The following is a 20664-nucleotide window of genomic DNA, read 5'->3' as shown; positions in this document are numbered from 1 at the left end:
GCAGAGCCAAGCAGCCAGAACACCTTTGTAACAACTCCTTCAATTCCCTTTTGCACTTCTCCTTCCAACGGCCTCCCACAACAACAACCTTCCCATCCAACGACAACCTTCCCATTCAACTCAATACCTTCGCATCCAACAACACCGACCGACTTCTTCCTTTCCAACCAGCCCAATTTCGCACCAACTCTGATGATTGCTCTGTACTTTATAGATCATGGAGCTCGGGGAGGAGCCATGGCGAAACCGTCGTCATCGTCCGATCCGAGCATCCCGATTGGACCGGGCCTTCATGTGGTCCGCCTTTCTGGGCGGGGTTTCGGCCAGACGCTAGTTTGGCCCGCGCGTCGGGTTTTGGGGAGGTGGATGCCGATGCGGCTTCCATAGCCAACGTCGGGATTTTGCCCCTGAAAACGAGTCGCTGGATAGACGGTACGCTGTGGCCAGCGAAACGAGGGTAGCAAGCGAGACGATTTCACCTCAGGAAATAAAAGGAGGGAATAAAATAAAAGGGGAATAACGATTTATTAATGCTAACTAATAGCCCATCGCAACGCACTCCCTGCTGTCCCGCATAGACAAAAGGTAGGGATCTATCTACAAGTATATTAATGGAATAACTGGCTCGGGACAACTCTCTGCTGTATGCATACGGTTCGGAGAACCGTAACTATATATATATATATATATATATATATATATATATATATATATATATATATATATATATATATATATATATATATATATATATATATATATATATATATATATATATATATATATATATATATATATATATATATATATATATATATATATACGTACATACATAGTCGAGTCTCGTGGAAGAGCACACTGAACAGATCAGGACAAAGAGAAGGGGGGGGCACCAACAGCAGAGATGAAGGCCAAGCTAAAGGCAGACTTGGACAAACAATGGGTGTTGGGACGAATGAGGGGCAAGAGAGCATACATGGGGTGGATAGGATGGATACAGAAGGAAACTCAGGAAGGAAAACTGGAAATTTGTAAGGAGAGATTGGAGTGGGGTGGGGGAGAAAATGGGGTTAACGAGGGTTGACACAGTCATGGTTTTGGATTGGGGAAGATCTGAGATAGTGGTGAACATCTGTCCTCAGAACTGGAGGGAAGAATGAGATTGAAGAGAATGTGGAAGTTAGTTACACATGTGGGACAAATGAGTGGAGGTGAGCAGTGATCTTGGATTTAAGAAGTTAAACCAGGAGATTGATGGTGGATTGTGTGTGCCCTGCAGAATCTTTGGTGGTGGTGGTGGGGGGGGGGGGTTGGGGCAAAGCATGGAAAGAGCGGTGTGTGCAAAAGCAGAAACGATCGAATAGAAGACAGAGACACCACCGACTTGTTTGCAATGGCGAAGTGATACACCCAGAGACTCGGATTAATCACCAATCATCTTAGAGGCCTTGGTTTCCACAGCGTTGAGCTAAGGTGTGAGGCAGGGGAGGCAGCCCAGAGGGAAGAACAGTACTTCATCAAGCTGTGCAAAAGGCCTTGTAGGTGGATTGGAGTTCAGGTGTGCGAAAGAAGGACTTTGTATGACTGAGGATGCCCAGTTGGCAGCTGGCTTTGGAGGAAAACTTTGCAATGTGATTTTCCCAAGAAAAATCGTGGATAGTGAGACCCAGGAGTTTGAGTGACTGAACACCTCCTCTAGAGTATTGTGAAGAAAGTAAATTAGGGGGTGGGCGGATTGTGAAGAAAGTTCGGCAATAAATGGCCATGCTGAAGCAAACGCTTCAAGGTTTAACCAAGCACCAAGCCCCAAGCCAATTTGTTCAATGCGACACTTGAGCAGTTGTGTCTCATGTCGTTAATTATGTGTGTTTATCACTTAGTGATGAACAAATCAATTTCTCAGGAGTTTCCAATTAACCCACTCCGCCAACTTGGAAATGATGTCAGGAACCAGACACGCATGCGTGGCTTAGTAAATGTAAATAATTTAATTGGCCCAAGACGGAACGTTCTGAATTCTTTATTACTTCCACCACCGAAGCTTGAAGGAGGCTAACCCCTCTCTGTCTGTCTGTGTGCATGATATCTCAAAAAGCTGTGTACGGATTTGGACGAAACTTGGTGGACATTTTGGGTGTGTGACCAGGACAATACGATTCCATTTTGGTGAAGATCCGAATCTGAATCTGGATACGAGAATTATTTAATTTTCAAAGTGATTCTTCACCATTGAGAGATAGGGCCAAAAACGATAGTATAGCACAATATCTCAAAAATGTATTGGGCCTGATGTGTTCTCGTGGATCAGACATTACGTGGCGGAGGTATGCGCTCTATCGAGTGCCCTTGTAATACTGTTTGATTTTTTTGGGGGGGATATTGTATCACTTCAGCACAATGCCTCCTAAAATTGCCAAAACTGACATTGCTTCAAGTGCAATTATCTTTGCAGGACTTTCCTGGAGGAACTGGAGCATGCTCGGGAAAAACCCCGGAAAGATATGTACGACAAGATGGTTGTGGTGGATCCCAAAGCCCCAACTGCTGAAGAGCACGCACTCAGGGCAGTCACAAAGCCGCGCTACATGCAGTGGCGCGAGACTCTAAGCTCGAGTGCAAATCTTGGATTCCGCATTGAAGGCATCAAGGTGTGGGAGGGACGGGGCACACATCTTGACTACAAGCTGGATAAACAAAATAATGAGTGTGTGTTAGTGTGGTGGTGTTAGTGTGTGATGGAATGATTCCACGGCATCAGTCAATTACAGTATTACCCATAAAGTAGTGCACAATGACAAGTTTTGTTCTTGGACAAACAGATGAATGATGACTGCTCATTGTGATATTTCCTTGTAGACAGATGATGGATCCATCAATACAAATTTCAAAAAGACAAACACCAAGGAGCAGATAATTTCACTATTCAAATCCTTCACCAATGACAACACACATGTGCAGGTACGCAACGTCGCTGCGAGCACCACCTTCACGTATGTAACTGCACGTTGCCATTTGCCTTTAAAATCTGTCCATAATGGAATGTTTGTGTCGTGCTGTGCGAGTCGTCTTCCCGGTGGTTTTGATGAAGCTCTTTTCTTTCCTACAGACAAAGTATTTGATGCGCCTTCGTGCCATGAGAGATACCCTCGAGATCTCACCGTTCTTCCAAGCACATGAGGTACGGAGCTTTGTGTGATCAAACTTCTTGCTGCCATTTATCCTTTTGAAACCCCCTCATTATAACTTCTCTTTCCTCTATTTTTTTTATTTTTTTTTAAAATTTTGTCAGACCTGCCATTTATCTAAGATTATCGAGAAAATCTATACGATAAAAGTGAAGTTGTATGTGTGTTCGTTTGTTTATATACGCTTCAAAAACTTTAAATAAAAACTACTGAACCAAATTTTACATGTTGCCTAAGGGTACCCCAAGCATGGTTTCTGTCAGGGTATCATATCTGGGTAAGATGTGGGGTGGGGGTGGGGGAGACCCCAATTCCTCAATGTAAATGTGTATCGTATAGCGCCACTAAGTGGTAGCCAGGATTACAAATAGTCATCTTTTCTAACGAAAGTTTATACAACTTGATAATATGCATTACAGTGATGTTGAAATCCGAGTGAGAATAATTCGAAATTTTTTAAATGTTTCATTTGATTCATTTTAAGTGGAGGTTCAAACCAAAGCATCCAACACTGAGCTTTGCAGCGAAGTGGAAGTGATTTTTCCTCATGCCATATATAAGCAACAAGGATGGTTGACGAAGATGAAGTTAGTTTACTACCAAGCAGATGGAAGATGACCTCAGGTAAATGATATATCGAATAGAGCAGAATGTTTGTGAAGTGCAACATGGAAGTGAAGTGTTGGGTGCCGCCGCATGGACAGGCTTTGTTCTGCCTATTGGCACGGCACAACGTGGGGCTCCCGTCAAGCGATCCCCCAACCCCAGCCTCCGCAAGTCACCGGATTGCAGTGCACACCACTACACGTTAGCAAAGTGACCGGTAAAATCCTAGTATCCCATATTTTCTTGTTCCTGAAATGTGATTTTAATTTTGCCAAAGGCACAGCATCACAGCAAAATATTTCTAATTTGTTTTTCAATCCCTTAATTGTCATGGAGTTCTTCATGGGTTGAGTTGAGCTTTCGGGTATTGCTTTCAGGTTTGGAATTTGGTTCATGAATAGTTTTGGTGAGGTTGCTCATGCAAGGCAGATATTAATAAAAATTTGCCAATCCCACACAGGTGGTCGGGAGCTCGCTGCTCTTTGTGCATGATTCTAGAGACCAAGCCAAGGTTTGGATGATCGACTTTGGCAAAACCAGGGCGATGCCAGTGGGCCAACGTCTGTCGCACCGCAAAGCTTGGCAAGAGGGGAATCGCGAGGATGGCTACCTCACTGGTCTCGACCATCTGATCACAATCATAGAGGACATGCTGCAGAGCTCGACGCTGCAGGATTCCCAGTAGTGTGCCCAGGTCACTCTCCAATCAACTGATGGTATTCTTACTGCATGTACAATGGGAATGGTTTTGGAAAACTGCAGGCAGTTGTGTACGTTAGGTATTAATGGACTATATATATATAGGTCTTGGCTGGGTTATATATATATATATATATATATACATATATTATGTATAATTCTTGTTGTGTGTGTATGTATATATATATATATATATATATATATATATATATATATATATATATATATATATATATATATATATATATATATATATATATATATATATATATATATATATATATGCAATTTGTAATTATCAAAGCTTGTGCCATAGTATCCTGAATAATCACCAGCTGAGTTTTACATTTCCTTTATTTTATTTGTTGTACATATGCTACAACTGTGCTTTTACTGTCACCAATCGGGTAACCAACTAATTTGTACAGGTATTTTTCTGATGCATGAGGTGAGGAGCGTTTCCACTCCCTCGTATTATTTTGTGGTTTCTTTGACTTTTTGGGGAGCGTTGAGTCAGGTCCATATCCATGGCTATACAAATCACACTTCAATGCATTTTTCTGTATTTTAATAAATACGGTGCATGGTATGATTTTTATGGACATTTTTTTGGGGGGTTGTTCAATTGACTGTGTGATACCAAGCGTCAAATCCATGTATGTACTCTTCATTTGTCTGTCCTTTTTGTGATTCTTCCTCGTGTCAATCGATGCCAGTTTTGTTCAAAAGGCTTGTTGATGCACCCACACACATTTCGGAATATCAGATAATCACTTGATCATGAATGTTTCCATTACTGAAAGTACCCAGGACAATCGAGGACTTTTGACATGACACCTTCAGTTTTTTCTTCAACCTTTCCTATCTGCAATCTTTAAAAATCAATCAAAATTCTTTTTCTTTATATCTTTTCACTTCTATCCTGACACCTCCCATAACGTGTTTCTCTATCCCCCTCTTCTTCCTGTTACTTTCGTCGAACTACCAACTTCCTTCTATGTTAGCCGATCCAAATTCGCCTTCATGATTTTTCTTCAACCTTTCCTTTACCTAATCTTTATCAGAAAAAAATTTTTTTAGTCTCTTAAAATGTTTCAACATGCTCCTTTCCTCTCATAACCCCCCCCCCTCTTCTCAACTCCTCAAATCTTATACCTCCCCCTGCCCGCTCCCTTCTTCACCATACCGCAAACAAGTCTCATCCTTCCCCTCTCCCCATCGCCCTCCTGCCCTTTGACCATGCCAACTCTCATTCTCAAAGCAACCTGCACACTTTCCCCCTCCAAGCTTCCCTCACCTTTCTCAAAAACTCTCCCCTCACCCTTCTCCAATCTCCCCTCCTGCCCGATCTCATCACTCTACCTCCTCCAATCTTCAACTGCCCTCTGCCCCCTCTCTTATTACTCCCCACTGTACCTCAATCCATCACCAATCCTTTTCTCCTTCTCATCCGGCTCTCTTCCCCAGCTTTTCTGCAATCCCCCACACTTTTCAACAACTCTCCTTACCTCCACCCCTTCTCCCTCCCCTCTACCCAAAACCTCCTTCCTTCCCTCTTCCTTAACAGTGGACCTCAAACATCCAGGGCCTTCTCTCAAGCCTGACATCTTTCCATACAGGTTGCCACTCACAAACCAGACATTTTTTGCTTCACAGAAACTTTCCTCCTTCAAGATGTCTTGACTCGCCAGTATCTCTCCCTGGTTACTCCCTCCTACGGAATGGCAGACCTGAGCCTCGTCCTGGGCAGCAGACTTGCTCTCATCACAGACTGTCTCATCCTCCATGCACTCTCCTCACTTCCCCACAGGAATACCTCTGGCTGCAGCTTCCCCTCCACTCTGACCTCATGTTTATACATGTGTTGTTCCATCCACCAAACAGTGATGACTCCATTTACACCTCACTCTCCCAAAACATGGACCAACTTCTATCCTCTCATCCAAACTCTCTTTTCCTCATATGTGGTGACTGCAATTATCATGCCAGTTGGCTGGGTGTGGGTACCTCTCTCACCTGTCATGGCTCGACAACAAAAGATTTATGCAACTCATTGGGACTGACTCAATCGGTCAACTTCCTGACCCGGATCTCAACCATGGGTGCTCCATCTCTTCTGGATCTGATTTTGACAAATTTAACTGAAAATATTTGCTGTTCTTCCTCTGCTTCAATCGGTTCATCTCACCACATGCTTATCAAAGTAGACCTCTCTGGCTGATATCAGAAAACCACCTCAGCGCTGAGTCTGGCATTTCATTCAGGCTGACTGGCAGGGTCTTCAAGCAGCCATCAAACTGAGATTGGTCTCCATCTCTATTTTCTCCATCATCCCATCCTGGGAATTCTTTCAAAGAAATTTGTTCTCTCTCATGCAGATTTATCCCCTCTCAGACAGTAAATACAGTTATAAAAATCATGAGTTTAAATTTTCAGATTAAACTCCAGATTGACACTTTTTTGTCAAGATCTGATTCTCTAATCTAACATATTTTGATAATATTCTTTAATCCATGAGAGTACATCGTGTTTCCAAATCGAGGCATGTTTGAATAGGTCAAACAAAATGTTGAATTAGGACACATCCAGTGAGAGCAAGGTGTCTGAGGATGTGCCTGATGGATACAATTGAGGCCATTAATTATCCTCAAAAGTGACGTTTTAATTAACCCAAATTTTTTAACGTTTTAATTTTCAGTCATGCACTCCCTTGGAGTTTTGTTTGTGTGCATGCTATTTCAGGCTGCTCAGTTTCATGGTTTGAATTATGGAGGAGACAAACACTGATATTTATTCGTATAGATTAGAAGTGGCATGCCACAAGGATGGATTAAGTTTCCCTATACATCTTAACATGACATGCGTTTAAAACATGGGAATTCTTCTGGATGCTTTGTAATGAGCTGAATTTACAGGTCGTGATGATCAGTTCGGTGCATCACATTCCACATGAGAACACTCGTCAAACTCAACAAAAAAAATTCCCCCACTCATAGTAGATTAATCATCATGAAGTGGTAGGGCTAAAACCAAGATCTCAAAGTTGTGGACAAGTTGGATGTGTCAAAGACGAATAGATTTTGGTGATGATCAGGATGTGGATCCAGTAAATTTTTTTTAACCTTGTAACTGATTATTCACCATTGAGAGATGAAGCCAAAAAACGATTTCAAAAAGTTATGAATGACATACGACAAAACTAGGTGGAAAAGTTGGTGAGGTGACAAGAACAAGCAGATTCATTTTTAGTCCAGGTCTGGTTCCAGCCCATCAATGGGATACAAAACAAACTGTGCAGCAGGGTTGAAGTATGCGCTTGATTGAGTGCCATTGTAGTCTTCATAAAAATAGCCGTCCACTTGAAGATCAGTGTGAGAGTTGTCTCTGGAAGTTAAAAATGAGAACTTGAGTCGCTGCAACATTTGGTTTGTGGTCTTCCTCCATAAAAGATGTTTCTTTATGGACCAAACTTTTGCCACGTGGTGCTACTTCATAAGAAACCTGCACATTCAGTGGCAGTGGGTTTTAATGCCACACTTCAATGCCCAAGTCCATGCTTCAGAAATTACTTTACCTATAGTAACAAGGATGCAGCTCCATCATCATTGCTGGATCAGGATGATCCAAGAGGATGTGCTTCCACAACCTGCACCAAATGCCAGCTGAAGTGGTACCGAGTAGCAAGTAGTGGTTTGCACGTTTCTCAAAATGGTTGAACATTTTTCTTACGAGCTCTGAAGTAACAGATGGTGAACATCACACTTCAATGTTCAATTTGAGTGATCTTGCAGAAGAAAACCATTCAATCAAATGTTTGGCTAAATCCTTTTTATTTGGCAGCTTTATTTTAAAAAAAAAAAAAACATTTATTCCAAACCTTGTACAACTCAAAAGCATCCTGATTGGGTGTAAGAAGTCAATGCACAGGCAGATTTGAGCGGAAGATTAAATGGCAAAAATAAAAGGCAATTATAATTTACGGGGCAAAGTCAAGATTAAAACAATTCAAAAAAATAACAGCATAGCTTAAATATGTTTAGCCAACCTTTGTTACACATATTACCCTATCAAGCCAACCTTTTACACGTTATCTGATCAATGACACGGACACAAGCGTGAGCAGCGTCAAACGGGCTTTTATCCTCAGGTTAAGCTCGCTCGCCGCGAATACGACGCGCTAGCTGGATGTCCTTGGGCATGATGGTGACACGCTTGGCATGGATGGCACACAAGTTTGTATCTTCAAAAAGGCCCACAAGATAGGCCTCACTTGCCTCCTAGGTAAAATAAAGAAATAATTGTTAATGTACTCAAGCCTTGTGATGGAATCAGCAAACAAGACAAGCTCAACAACATAATGATATCGATCCCACAGTACACTATAAGAGCATGGGGAACGTAGTCACACACACACACGACGGTGCAATGGTGTCGGCAAACAGTGATGCGATATGTGGTCGTGGCGGAGGACATCACAAAATGTCCAGGGCCATTTCAGACTCCCCAACTCCAGCCCCACTTTTTTATTTTAAAGGGAATTCAGGTTAAAATTTGTGATTAACAAATTGCTACTTTTAAATGGCTTCCTCCAAACAGTGATTCGTATCAATTTGAAAAAAATTAAAATCATAAAGCTTGTACATGTTAACCATGAAGGAAAATATAAATTACTTAGAACCACTCATGATCTCACAAATTTGCCCGCAAGACATGCAAGGTTGAGAATCGGAATGAGATTATTTTAAAAACCTTTTTTCCCCCCACATTTGTCACATATACCTGCAAGGCTCCGATGGCAGCACTCTGGAAGCGAAGGTCTGTTTTAAAATCCTGAGCAATCTCACGCACCAGACGCTGAAAGGGCAGCTTGCGAATGAGCAGCTCCGTCGACTTCTGGTACCGGCGAATTTCTCGCAGGGCTACGGTTCCGGGTCTGACGATTACATGAAGGGGATGAAAAGTGTGCTGCATTACATAACTGTACTCAACCTGTCTAAAAATCTGTCAACCAAGTATTCACCATTGCACAAAAACGAGTTTCAAATGCAGCACTTAAAAAAATTACTTTACATTTTCAGGGATAATCACAAGCCCAATGCAGCCTTACATGTCAAGACACGATGAGGATACGAGTGAGTGAGTAAAAGAGCCCACGAGATGAGTGTTCAGAGGTACAAATTATACCTTTAATATGTTGTCCACCATTCACAACTTGCATGGCCAACACATGACAAGTCCTCAATGTACATGCAATCAAAATTCTGACTGTACAAAACACCATATTAGGCTTTATCTGTTCATACAACAAGGTGTGTGCATGTGTGTTCCTGCTGTTGTACAATAATAAGAATGCTCCCTTGGAAAGCTAATAATCATGTGACCTTAATGTAGTGGTTCCAACGGTAACATTTATTATTCTACTACAACAGCAGGAACTATTTTGAAGAACATGAAGGGACAACGCAAACAAGAACTGTACGAAGTACACCGTCCCCATGCCAAATAAATAAATAATAGACCCTCCAGCGAGCAACATCACCGAGGCACCTGGCGATGCCGCCTTGCAGCACATGTTGATGGAATTGGGAGGGAATGGTGTCCAATAATTGATCAATTGCATAATTAAAATAAAGAATAATCGTAATATAATTAATTTCTTTATGAATTGGATAATGGCATACCTCAACCACCACCGTTTCATCTCAATATGAAATTTTTTGTAAAGTAGTCGATTGAAATATTAAATAATTAATTGATCAATCAATAAATCAAAAATACCCTTAATAGCCAAATTACTTGGTCACCCTCATGTCTAAATATCAGCTTCCCAGCTCAAAAGGTACCCAAGATATTGCCCTGATTTATTAGGGTACCCTGTCATTCTGACAGGGAACCCGATTGTTATTCTTCTGTTTATTTATTATTTTTCTTTTTCCGCCAGCAATATTGCGGGTTCTTTCGCTTTAAAAATCATCATTTTCTCAGGAACGGTAAGTCCGATCGACACGAAATTTTCACCATAGTATGTATCTTTTTTTTGATAGCAAACTTAAGTGGTAATAGGTCACATGGTATGGGCGCCATCTTGAAAAAAACCGATAAACTTTGGACGTCTGTATCTCTGAAACTTTCTAGGGTAAAAATGTTTTCGCTTCATACATTTGAATAAGCTCCTCAAGGGGAACAGGGGTGATTTTTCGTGAGGTCATCGGTCAAGAGGTGTGCCGGTCAAAATTCGTTAGGTACAACGCTGCATAGGAAAAATTCTGAAATTTCTTGAGCCTCATCTGCACAACAATTGACTGTAGAAAAAATATATTATGACATCATAGGTCATACCCATTCACTCCAGCAGGGGTCATAGGACAGAATTCTGAAAACTGCTCGACTTTTCATTTCAACAATGACATTGGAAGCATACATGTTCTTATGTATGATTCACAAGGTTATTCAGATCTTTGAAGTCTTCCTCTTTTTTTTTTTCCCCACACGTGTTGGTTGAGTTGAGCACTTTACACATTGCTCTCGACTGAGAATAACACTTTTTCTGTCGCATTTGCAGGGTTTGCCATGACTTAGCAAGGACAAATGTGTCCAAGATCCACGTACTAAAGGTTTTGTCTTCACCAGAAGAAGAAGAAGAAGAAGAAGAAGAAGAAGAAAAACAACAACCACTTCCGATATTTTGTCACGTGCCTTGATTGAGCCAATAGCGACACCCGTCATGGACGATTGTCGTTCATGATGACAAAATTGCAATTCATTAAATGGAATAATCTTTAAATAGTAACGTGAACGTTTCGAAACTTTAAAGCAAATGTCCAAATATATTTAAAAGTTCATGATAGACGCTCTCAAAAGGCACCCTCAATGCGAGGATGTGTTCAAGTGTTTAGTATTTAAGGAGATAAGGATCCTGTATATGAAATAGTCGAGTCCGAAAGGATCTGTCTTCACCAGAACAATAACAACAATGCTGAGCTCTCAATTTTAATTTAGAAGAGTAATGAGGAAGAAGAAGAGTAATGAGGAAGAAGAAGAGTAATGAGGAAGAAGAAGAGTAATGAGGAAGAAGAAGAGTAATGAGGAAGAAGAAGAGTAATGAGGAAGAAGAAGAGTAATGAGGAAGAAGAAGAGTAATGAGGAAGAAGAAGAGTAATGAGGAAGAAGAAGAGTGAGGAAGAAGAAGAGTGAAAAATGAAGAAGAGTGAAAAATGAAGAAGAGTGAAAAATGAAGAAGAGTGAAAAATGAAGAAGAGTGAAAAATGAAGAAGAGTGAAAAATGAAGAAGAGTGAAAAATGAAGAAGAGTGAAAAATGAAGAAGAGTGAAAAATGAAGAAGAGTGAAAAATGAAGAAGAGTGAAAAATGAAGAAGAGTGAAAAATGAAGAAGAGTGAAAAATGAAAAAGAAGAAGAGTAAAAAATGAAGAAGAGTACTAAAAAAATGAAGAAGAGTACTAAAAAAATGAAGAAGAAGAGTAAATAATGAAGAAGAAGAAGAAGAGTAAATAATGAAGTGCTAAAATAAGACATGCTAAAAATTATGACGTCGTCACATTGTGTGGCAGCCATCTTGGATAGAAAAACACAACTTTTCCGATTAACACTAAACTTGACAGACGTGTTCCAACACGAGGTTTGAAGCAGATTATAAATTTGTGATGTCATAGGTCACATGGTTCGTCAGCCCTCTTGGATTGAAAATTTACAATCAGGGTACCCTGTCATTCTGACAGGGAACTATTGTTATTCTTCTGTTTATTTCTTATTAGGGTACCCTGTCATTCTGACAGGGAACCCTATTGTTTTTCTTCTGTTTATTTCATTATTATTACTTATTAAGGTACCCTGTCATTCTGACAGGGAACTCTATTGTTATTCTTCTGTTTATTTCCTTATTTCTTATTTATTCTTTTTCCGCTGGCAATTTGCGGGTTCTTTCGCTTTAAAAATCATTTTCTCAGGAACGGTAAGTCCGATCGACACAAAATTTTCACCATAGTATGTATCTTTTTTGATAGCAAACTTAATTGGTAATTGTGACGTCATAGGTCACGTGGTACGGGCGCCATCTTGAAAAAAACCGATAAACTTTGGACCTCTATCTCTGAAACTGTGCATTGGAAAAATTTTTCGCTTCATACATTTGAATAAGCTCCTCAAGGGGAACAGGGTGATTTTTTGTGAGGTCATCGGTCATTGGTGTGCCGGTCAAAATTCGTTAGGTACAACGCTGCATCGGAAAAATCTGAAATTTCTTGAGCCTCATCTGCACAACAATTTACCGTAGAAAAAATATATTATGACGGCATAGGTCACTTGGTTCGGCAGCCATCTTGTTTTGGGGATTTCTTTTTTTTTTAAATCTTCTTCTCCAGAACGGCGAAACATATCGAGGTGAAACTTTACACACACCTTCCCCATGAGGTCCTTTATTTCTTATTGATCGGTCATACGGTTTGGCGGCAATCTTGACTTTACCATAAACCTTCAAACATCTTCTTCTCCAGAACGGCTGAACAGATTGAGGCGAAACTTTACACACACATTCCCCATGAGGTCCTTTATCGAGTTTGTTAATTTCTTATCGATCGGTCATACGGTTTGGCGGCCATCTTCAATTTACCGTAAACCTTCAAACATCTTCTTCTCCAGAACGGCTCGTCAGATCAAGGGGAAACTTCACAAATGAATTGCCCACGAGTAGGGAATATAAGTTTGTTAATTTCTAATTGATAGGTCACATGGTTTGGCAGCCATGTTTGATTCAAGAACAATATTAAATATCGTTTTCTCTGGAACCACTTACCCGATCAAAGCGAAACTTTATGACAGTCATCTGCAGAAAGTCCCATGTTGTATCAAAGGCGGACGTGTGGGTACCCGGTCATCACTGCCAGCAGTTATAAAGTGGCAGTTCTAGTTAATTACTTATTTTTATTTCTTAATTGATTGAATGATTAATCTATAAATAAAAAAAAAATTTGCCAAAGCACATCTTCACGTTTGTCCCCAAATTTCAGCTTCCAAGCGCAAAGGATGGCCGAGATATCACCCAAACAAGCAAATGGAGTAAAAACAGAGTTCTCCCTTCCTTCTGTGCCCAGCGGTGACGTCGTACATCGCTTGGATATGGAATTGGGAAGAAGTGGTGTACAAAAACACGTCCATTTTTTTTTCAGACTGGTATTTGACCGTGACCTTAAACTCTGAGGGGTATGATGTAAATTAAATGTTTCAACCCCCCACCTCAAGCCCTGGCAAGACCTTAGTCAATATTCACCATTACATCGGTAAATTAAATCGCCACTATAAAACAAAGCAGCATATAGTTTCACCTGTTCAGGAGAACTCCGTATACGTGGACTGAGAAGGGAAAGGATGACGAGTCAGCGGGTGGGGCGGGAGGGTGGTGAATAGTTTAAAACTGAGTTTAGGCGATGCCAGTTTGGGTCTATATAAAGCAAGATAGCGCCTGCCCGTCCACATCCACTTTTGTGGTGAAATATAATGAGGTGGGGGTGGGTACATTGTTAATAAGATATTCATCACAGCATTTTTAGATGCCGAATTGTGAATGATAACACCACACTAAAAGGAAGATCAAAATGTAAACTGGAAAGTCCATTTCAGGTTCTTTGTGGGGGGGGGGTGCAATTAGTATTTGAAGATACCTACCATATATTTATTTCTTAACACAAAAATAACAGCATGCTCAAAGGAAACACCCAGTCATTCGTATTCAAAGTCTTCAGGTACAGATGCACGCGGAAATTGAAACAGAGCTCCAATCAATCAATCTGTGATTGGCTACAAAGTGTTACTTCACGTTTCTCTTCCCACGCAGTGCCGGGAAAACCTGCTCCTGTAGTATAAACACAGCAGGAATGCCTCTGCACTCACCTGGAAGAACCAATGAACCACTGGTAGGCGTGAATGATCCATGAACTCTCGATTAACCGATGATTTGAACAAACTTGGGGAAACACCCTGTGCAGTGATTCCTACCAAGTTGCATCTAAATTGGGTGAATACTTTGAGGTCAAAAGTGGTAATCCCAGAATCATACTGACTAGCCAAACCCACGCTCGGCACGAAGTTTCTAGAATGAGGGTTCATTAGGATGTCAATATATCCAGTGTTCACAATGTGATTTATCGAATTTCATAACATACAATGTTTGTTACATTTTTGTGTGTCAAATTCACCTTCTGAGGTAGTCAGCATGTGCAGAAGAGGGTTTTACATTGCAGACGCTGTTTTCTAGGAGTGGCATTACGCCTCTCAGCGGTGACGGTGTGTTGACGACAGACGTAATGACATCAGCGAATGACCGATGTCATGACGTAATTACGCCTCTCAGCAGTGACATCACACGTCTCCATGCAAACGAATGTAAAAATTAGAAAAAAAAAAAATCGGCAAAAATTCCCAAACCTGTCCATCTAACACAATCTCACATAGCCCAAGCTGTACATTAGACCACGGAGAACCCACATGCCGAAAGTGGCGACAATCCGTCCGGCAGTTTCGGAGGAGATAGGTCCACAAAATATGGCTTAGTGTATTAATATAATATAATAATGATCGACCTACTTAATATGCAATTTGCATGGGACTTGCAAGGCATCAGGAGGCCTTGATTCTGAGGAGTTCCCAAAAGTTTGGTGAAAATAGGACTATTCGTTTTAGCATAATGGGTGATATGAATGTTGTGGTCATGTTTCATCGAAATTGTGTGTGTAGTTTCGGAGAAGAAATTCCAAGGGTTTTACATATAGCCTGTGACTATTACCACACGATGCCAATTCCTCACCTGAACAATTTTTGTTCCAGGGAAGCGAAAAATGAGTAACCATAGAAAGTGGTTACCTGATGCCTCACGTTGAGACCAAGGGTCTTCTTCTTCTTCTTTCGGCTGCTCCTGTTAGGGGTCGCCACAGCGGATCATCCGTATGATCCGCATAGTGATTTGGCACATGTTTTACGCCGGATGCCCTTCCTGACGCAACCCTGGTCACCTCTTATGACACAGGGATATGGTACACCTATTTTAACCGGGGTATACACCGGCCCAGTACACTGGTACTCATTTCGCCGACCTCGGAAGGATGACAGGCTGAGTCAACCCCCTGGTGTATTAATTCAGTGGCCCAACGGGGCTTGAACTCAGGACCTTTTGGATTCCAAGCTGCTGCCCTAACCACTGTGCCAACACCAGGCTTACGTTGAGACCAAGGGTATGCTGATAAAATAAAAAGTTCAGAACCATTGGCCTAAGCTATCTTTGAGAGGGAGATTTCCTTCTAAATGGACAAATCATAGTCGTTAGTGTAAAAAAAAAAAAAATAATAATAATAATAATAATAATAATAATAATGTTAAAATGTCTATGTAGGTCATGATCTTAACATTAGGTCAAGGCAGGGTCTGGCAAAATACTGGAATAATTATTTTAATATCGATATACTGCGATTGGAATTTTGAATATGCCAGTATGCTGAAAAAATAAATAATAATTGGTATATCACCAACAAATTGAAGAAAGGCGTTTACAATCTTTAAATACCGTACAAGCATACAAGATTTTAAAAGCTTTGATGCACTCAGTTACACCAGAAACAGTGGAACACGACTTCAGGACATACCAGGAAGGAGGTAGAGGTTTTAACAAACCCCTCAAGTAACGTTACTTTATATGTCACGCACAATCCCAAATTGCACCCTCACCACCAATGTACAAACATCAATATTTACCTTCGCATTCTGCGAAAGGTTATGTATTGGTCGCTGTGTATATGTGTGCGTGTGCGTGTGCGTGTGCGTGTGCGTGTGTTATTCGCATAACTCAGAAAGTATTAAACCAAATCGCTTGAAATTTGGTGGGATGATGAGTTATTATCCAAGGAACATTTGATTCGATTTTGGGACGATTGGGTCAAAGGTCAAGGTCAAATTCGTATTTTTACCATAACGCGGTCAATTTTGATCTAATTGGCATTCAACCGATGCCAAAATGTTCAGAATTCATTGCCCAATCTTGTGATGGGTGACATGACACAATTACGTCATTACCCTTGTTAGCGGCTGGGGGTCAAAGGTCAGTGGGGTCACGACCTTTCAAAATATGCGGTTTTTGTCATAACACGGTCAAATCAAAACCGATTTGCATGAAACAAACACCAAAATGTTCACTCTTCTGTTCCCCCCACTCTCATGCCAAGAACAAAAAAGTAGCGGAGGCGAAGGTATGCGCTCTACCGAGTGCCCATTCTAGTTGTATTTACTTATGTGCAGATACTCCATTTCATGCACAAATGCAGCTTGACATGAAACTGGGGATAAAGTGCACGTGTGTGCAATCTGCACCCCGTTTGCCACTGATGCAGTGCCCTCATTACCAGAAAGATGGCACTCATTTTGCTGACCTCAGAAGGACGACAGGCTGAGTCAACCCACTTGGCATTAGGTCAACGGCATGACAGGGGCTCAAACTGAAGACCCTAAGATCTTATGCCAGCCACCTTAACAATGAAGCAAACAGCAGGCTTTACGCAGTCATCGATTCTTAAAGAACAGAGTCGACTTCAGCCACAAGCAGAGAGAAGGAAAAGCCAAATGTCAAGTCCACAATCTCCGAGGGCATCAAAATCATGGAAAGTTGAAGGGACAGATGGAAAGGCGTAGTTCCTCGTGTGGTGCAAATGCCATTACTCTCATAAAAATTAATTAATTAAACCATCACAATATTCTTGACATTCTACTGTTCGACAAGTTTGTACCCTCACAAAGAGCCATAATTACCCATCGACCTCATAAAGCCAAACTGAAGACAGCCATGGTGATAACTGAGGAAGTTGCACAATTCATTTCAACCAAGTAGCACACATTACAATAGGAAATTCAAACAATTCCTCAAAATGCACAATTACAAACTACTTTGATAACATGTCTACTTATGCACATATTACCACCATGTTTGTCGTGCTCCCAGCGGGTGTTCCAATCTGAATCGAATGATGATATACACCGGTTTTCAAGCTCACATTCACAAAATTTGGATAACAGCAAAACTGCAGAGCTACAACATGTCCATTCTCGGCTTTACAAGTACACTCACACGTAAATGGGATGGTGAGGGGGGGGGGGAGAGAATGAAACCCCAACAGCAAACAGGAGCATCGTAAGAGTTGGATACCTGTAGCGGTGAGGCTTCTTCACACCACCAGTTGATGGGGCACTCTTGCGAGCAGCTTTTGTAGCCAGCTGCTTGCGAGGAGCTTTTCCTCCAGTGGACTTGCGAGCAGTTTGTTTGGTACGTGCCATCCTGCTCTGTTACTTGCTCTCTCACTGCATGGTGGAAGCACAGAATAGCATGGAGGAAAATGAATAAAAGGGGTATTACGTGAGAGTTTCAGAGGGAGGGGGAGGGCGTTTTAGAAGGAGGGGATGGGAGGGTGTTTCAGAGGGAGGGAGAGCGAGAGTTGGAATTTGGAGAGAGGAGAGTGAGAGGGAGCTGGCATCTCGAAGGGGGAAGGGGAGTTGAGGCAATTGACCTTTTCTACATTATCAAATCTCGTTCTTTTCAAGCTTTTTATTTATATTATCAAAACATCATCAAATCATCCTACGATTTTAAGATCCGGAGGGGGGGGGGGATGATCATCCAATGTTTTCCCTCCTAAGGATGCGAACAATGGCCCGGCCCTCGGATTTCAGAGTCCATCACTCTCACTATCCTATGAAAGTTTAATCGAAATAAGCAGAAGAACAAAAAACCCCCAAGAGCTGTAAAGGATGAATTAACTGTACCGAAGCCGCCATCACACGGGCAGGTAGGTATAAACACGTGGAAAATCGCCTTAAAACAGGATAAATTATGTTAATGTATGGAACAGGCCAATTCGAACAGATATCAACTTTGGAGGAGACTTGTTTTCGCTCTTCACGTGGAGAATTAAAATAATAAAAATCATAATAGTAAAAAAATATAATAAAAAAAAAACATTCGCACATACTTAAAGAATCTTAAACAGGTAAACCCTAACAAATATCGGAGATTGCGTGTGTATAAACATGGCCTACTGACGGATAATGGCGGGAGTAAATGACCCCTCCCCCACCAACAATAGCCTCGAAGTCACGTGACACGAGTGGGTACGGAGCGAGACGGCGGCACGTGCCGGGGGAGCGCGAGGGCTTTTCACACGGGGATCGAGACCTGAGAGGAAAATCCGTTTGTACAAACAATCTAATACCGAACTTAACAATCCAATATCATTAAAAAACGAACAACGAAACAAAATTCCCGAAAAATTTTTCCTTGGAATTTTGTTTCAGGCACTTACGGAACAATAAATAAATAAGAACGCTCACACACAAAAGATTCAACAAGGACCCAAACATGGCGTCGTCCCTCATTCTTCCCGCTCCGAACCAAACATGGACCGCCTCGCATTCGCTCACAGTCTTTGGGTGGAAGGTTAACAATCACTTCCGAAAATAATAATAATAATACTAATACATGACGTGAACACATCAAGGTTCGACGTGTCCCTCCCTCGTCGATCGATCAGGACATCGACATTCATCAAAGTGTGAAGACACCGAGATCGAACGATTCTTCCTCCAACTCGACCACAACACAAACACATAGACCGTCTCTTCCTTCCGAATGATCCGCACAGACCGCAAAAGTAAAAAAAATAAAAACACAAAAGTACCAACTTGAGAGGAAAGTACGAACCTGCGCTGCGAAAACTACCAACGCGCACCGATCCCGCGCTTTTCTCCACAGAAATAAATGGACTATGTACACATTCCCGGCATGCAACGCGGCACGTTCCGTTCGGCGTGACGTCACCTCGTCTAGAAACGTATGACGTCACATCACTGAAGGGGCAGCTTTCATGAGTCCAGGAGGAAAGTCCTATGCAGAGAGACTCCGGCATTTGAATACGTTTTCGTTTTTCTCCCGCCGCCGTGATACGATCCAAACGTTTAAAGATGACACACGGAATCGACCGGATGAGACCGGCACACGTTTCTTCACTCCGGCTCAATCGCTGTAATGTAAAATAGTTCCTGCTCCGTGTCATGTAATTCGGTTCCGGGTTTTGGAAATACGATGAATACTCTTGCGGCTTGATCTGAATCACGCGGGTGATCTCGCGAGAGCGGCGACGCTGCTTGGGCCCTGCAACAAACCAGTTATAATCTTACATGGTGACGACACACCAATGGGTCGTTCTTATTGGTTGAGACTTCCATTTGGATTGAAATGTGCCCCAGAAATATTTCAACGTATCATGGATCAAATGTTGGATGGCATTGTTGGAGCCACAGTGAACATGGATGATATCTTGATTGCAGGACGAGATGGAGCTCATCACCACAGCATTTTAAAGCAGGTCATGGAGAGGGCTACTTCCTACAACCTCAAATTGAACATGTAAAAATGCAAAGTTCGTCAAAAGGAGGTTCAGTTTATCAGGCATCTACTTAATGCGGACGGACTCAAGCCTGACCTCTCAAGAATTGAAGACCTGAGTGCAAGAAGTACTTCAGTCACAAAATAACACTTTTCATATATTGAGGATCAAAGTTTTCAAAACATGCTGCAGATACTTTTTTTTTTTTAAAGGTGACATACCATGGAGCATGTTGCTGGTTCCAGGGGCTATACGGAGCAGACAACCCCTTTTTTGTGGAAAAATAATCCTTTATTACGAAGAAAACGAGAAAATTAGTTTTGGATTCAAGTACTTTTTGTGGCTAAATAACTGGTCTTAGGTACTTTTTGTGGCTAAATACCTGGACTTAGGTACTTTTTGTGGCTAAATACCTGGACTTAGGTACTTTTTGTGGCTAAATACCTGGACTTAGGTACTTTTTGTGGCTAAATACCTGGACTTAGGTACTTTTGTGGCTAAATATCTAGACTTAGGTTCTTTTGTGGCTAAATATCTGGTCTTAGGTACTTTTTGTGGCTAAAAATCTGGACTTAAGTACTTTTTGTGGCTAAATACCTGGACTTCGGTACTTTTTGTGGCTAAATATCTGGACTTAGGTACTTTTGTGGCTAAATACCTGGAATTAGGTACTTGTTGTGACTAAATACCTGGACTTATGTACTTTTTGTGGCTAAATACCTGGACAGGTACTTTTTTGGCT

General features: G+C 41.4%; 2 protein-coding genes across 4 annotated transcripts in view; one reads left to right on the top strand and one right to left on the bottom strand.

Annotated features, from left to right (window-relative positions):
- Positions 1–5082, top strand: part of LOC147019762 (inositol-trisphosphate 3-kinase B-like) — a 56958-nt gene extending 51876 nt beyond the window's left edge. The window contains exons 5-8 of one of the 2 annotated variants that reach the window (XM_085894444.1): positions 2453–2648; positions 2857–2958; positions 3107–3178; positions 4252–5082. In XM_085894444.1, coding sequence (XP_085750570.1) covers positions 2453–2648; positions 2857–2958; positions 3107–3178; positions 4252–4476 — 595 coding nt within the window. In that variant the 3' untranslated portion in view covers positions 4477–5082. The other variant, XM_085894445.1, reaches the window with a different exon arrangement.
- Positions 5083–8303: 3221 nt separating this feature from the next.
- On the bottom strand, positions 8304–19549 carry LOC147019761 (histone H3.3A). Of its 2 annotated transcripts, none has more exons than XM_085894448.1 (4): positions 19355–19549; positions 17690–17841; positions 9270–9423; positions 8304–8767 (listed from the first exon to the last, which is right to left on the bottom strand). In XM_085894448.1, the coding sequence occupies exons 2-4, from the start codon at positions 17815–17817 to the stop codon at positions 8639–8641; spliced, it is 411 nt and encodes a 136-aa protein (XP_085750574.1). In that variant the 5' UTR covers positions 17818–17841; positions 19355–19549; the 3' UTR covers positions 8304–8638. The 2 variants fall into 2 exon arrangements, with proteins under 2 accessions (XP_085750574.1, XP_085750573.1); XM_085894447.1 differs by having other exon boundaries at positions 19238–19364.
- Positions 19550–20664: the final 1115 nt, after the last annotated feature.

This window comes from Eptatretus burgeri, chromosome 9 (assembly GCF_056783735.1).
Source record: "Eptatretus burgeri isolate ZD-2024b chromosome 9, Ebu_testis_v1, whole genome shotgun sequence".
In the NCBI taxonomy this organism is placed as follows: Eukaryota; Metazoa; Chordata; class Myxini; order Myxiniformes; family Myxinidae; genus Eptatretus; species Eptatretus burgeri.
This window is presented reverse-complemented; position numbering and strand designations above follow the sequence as displayed.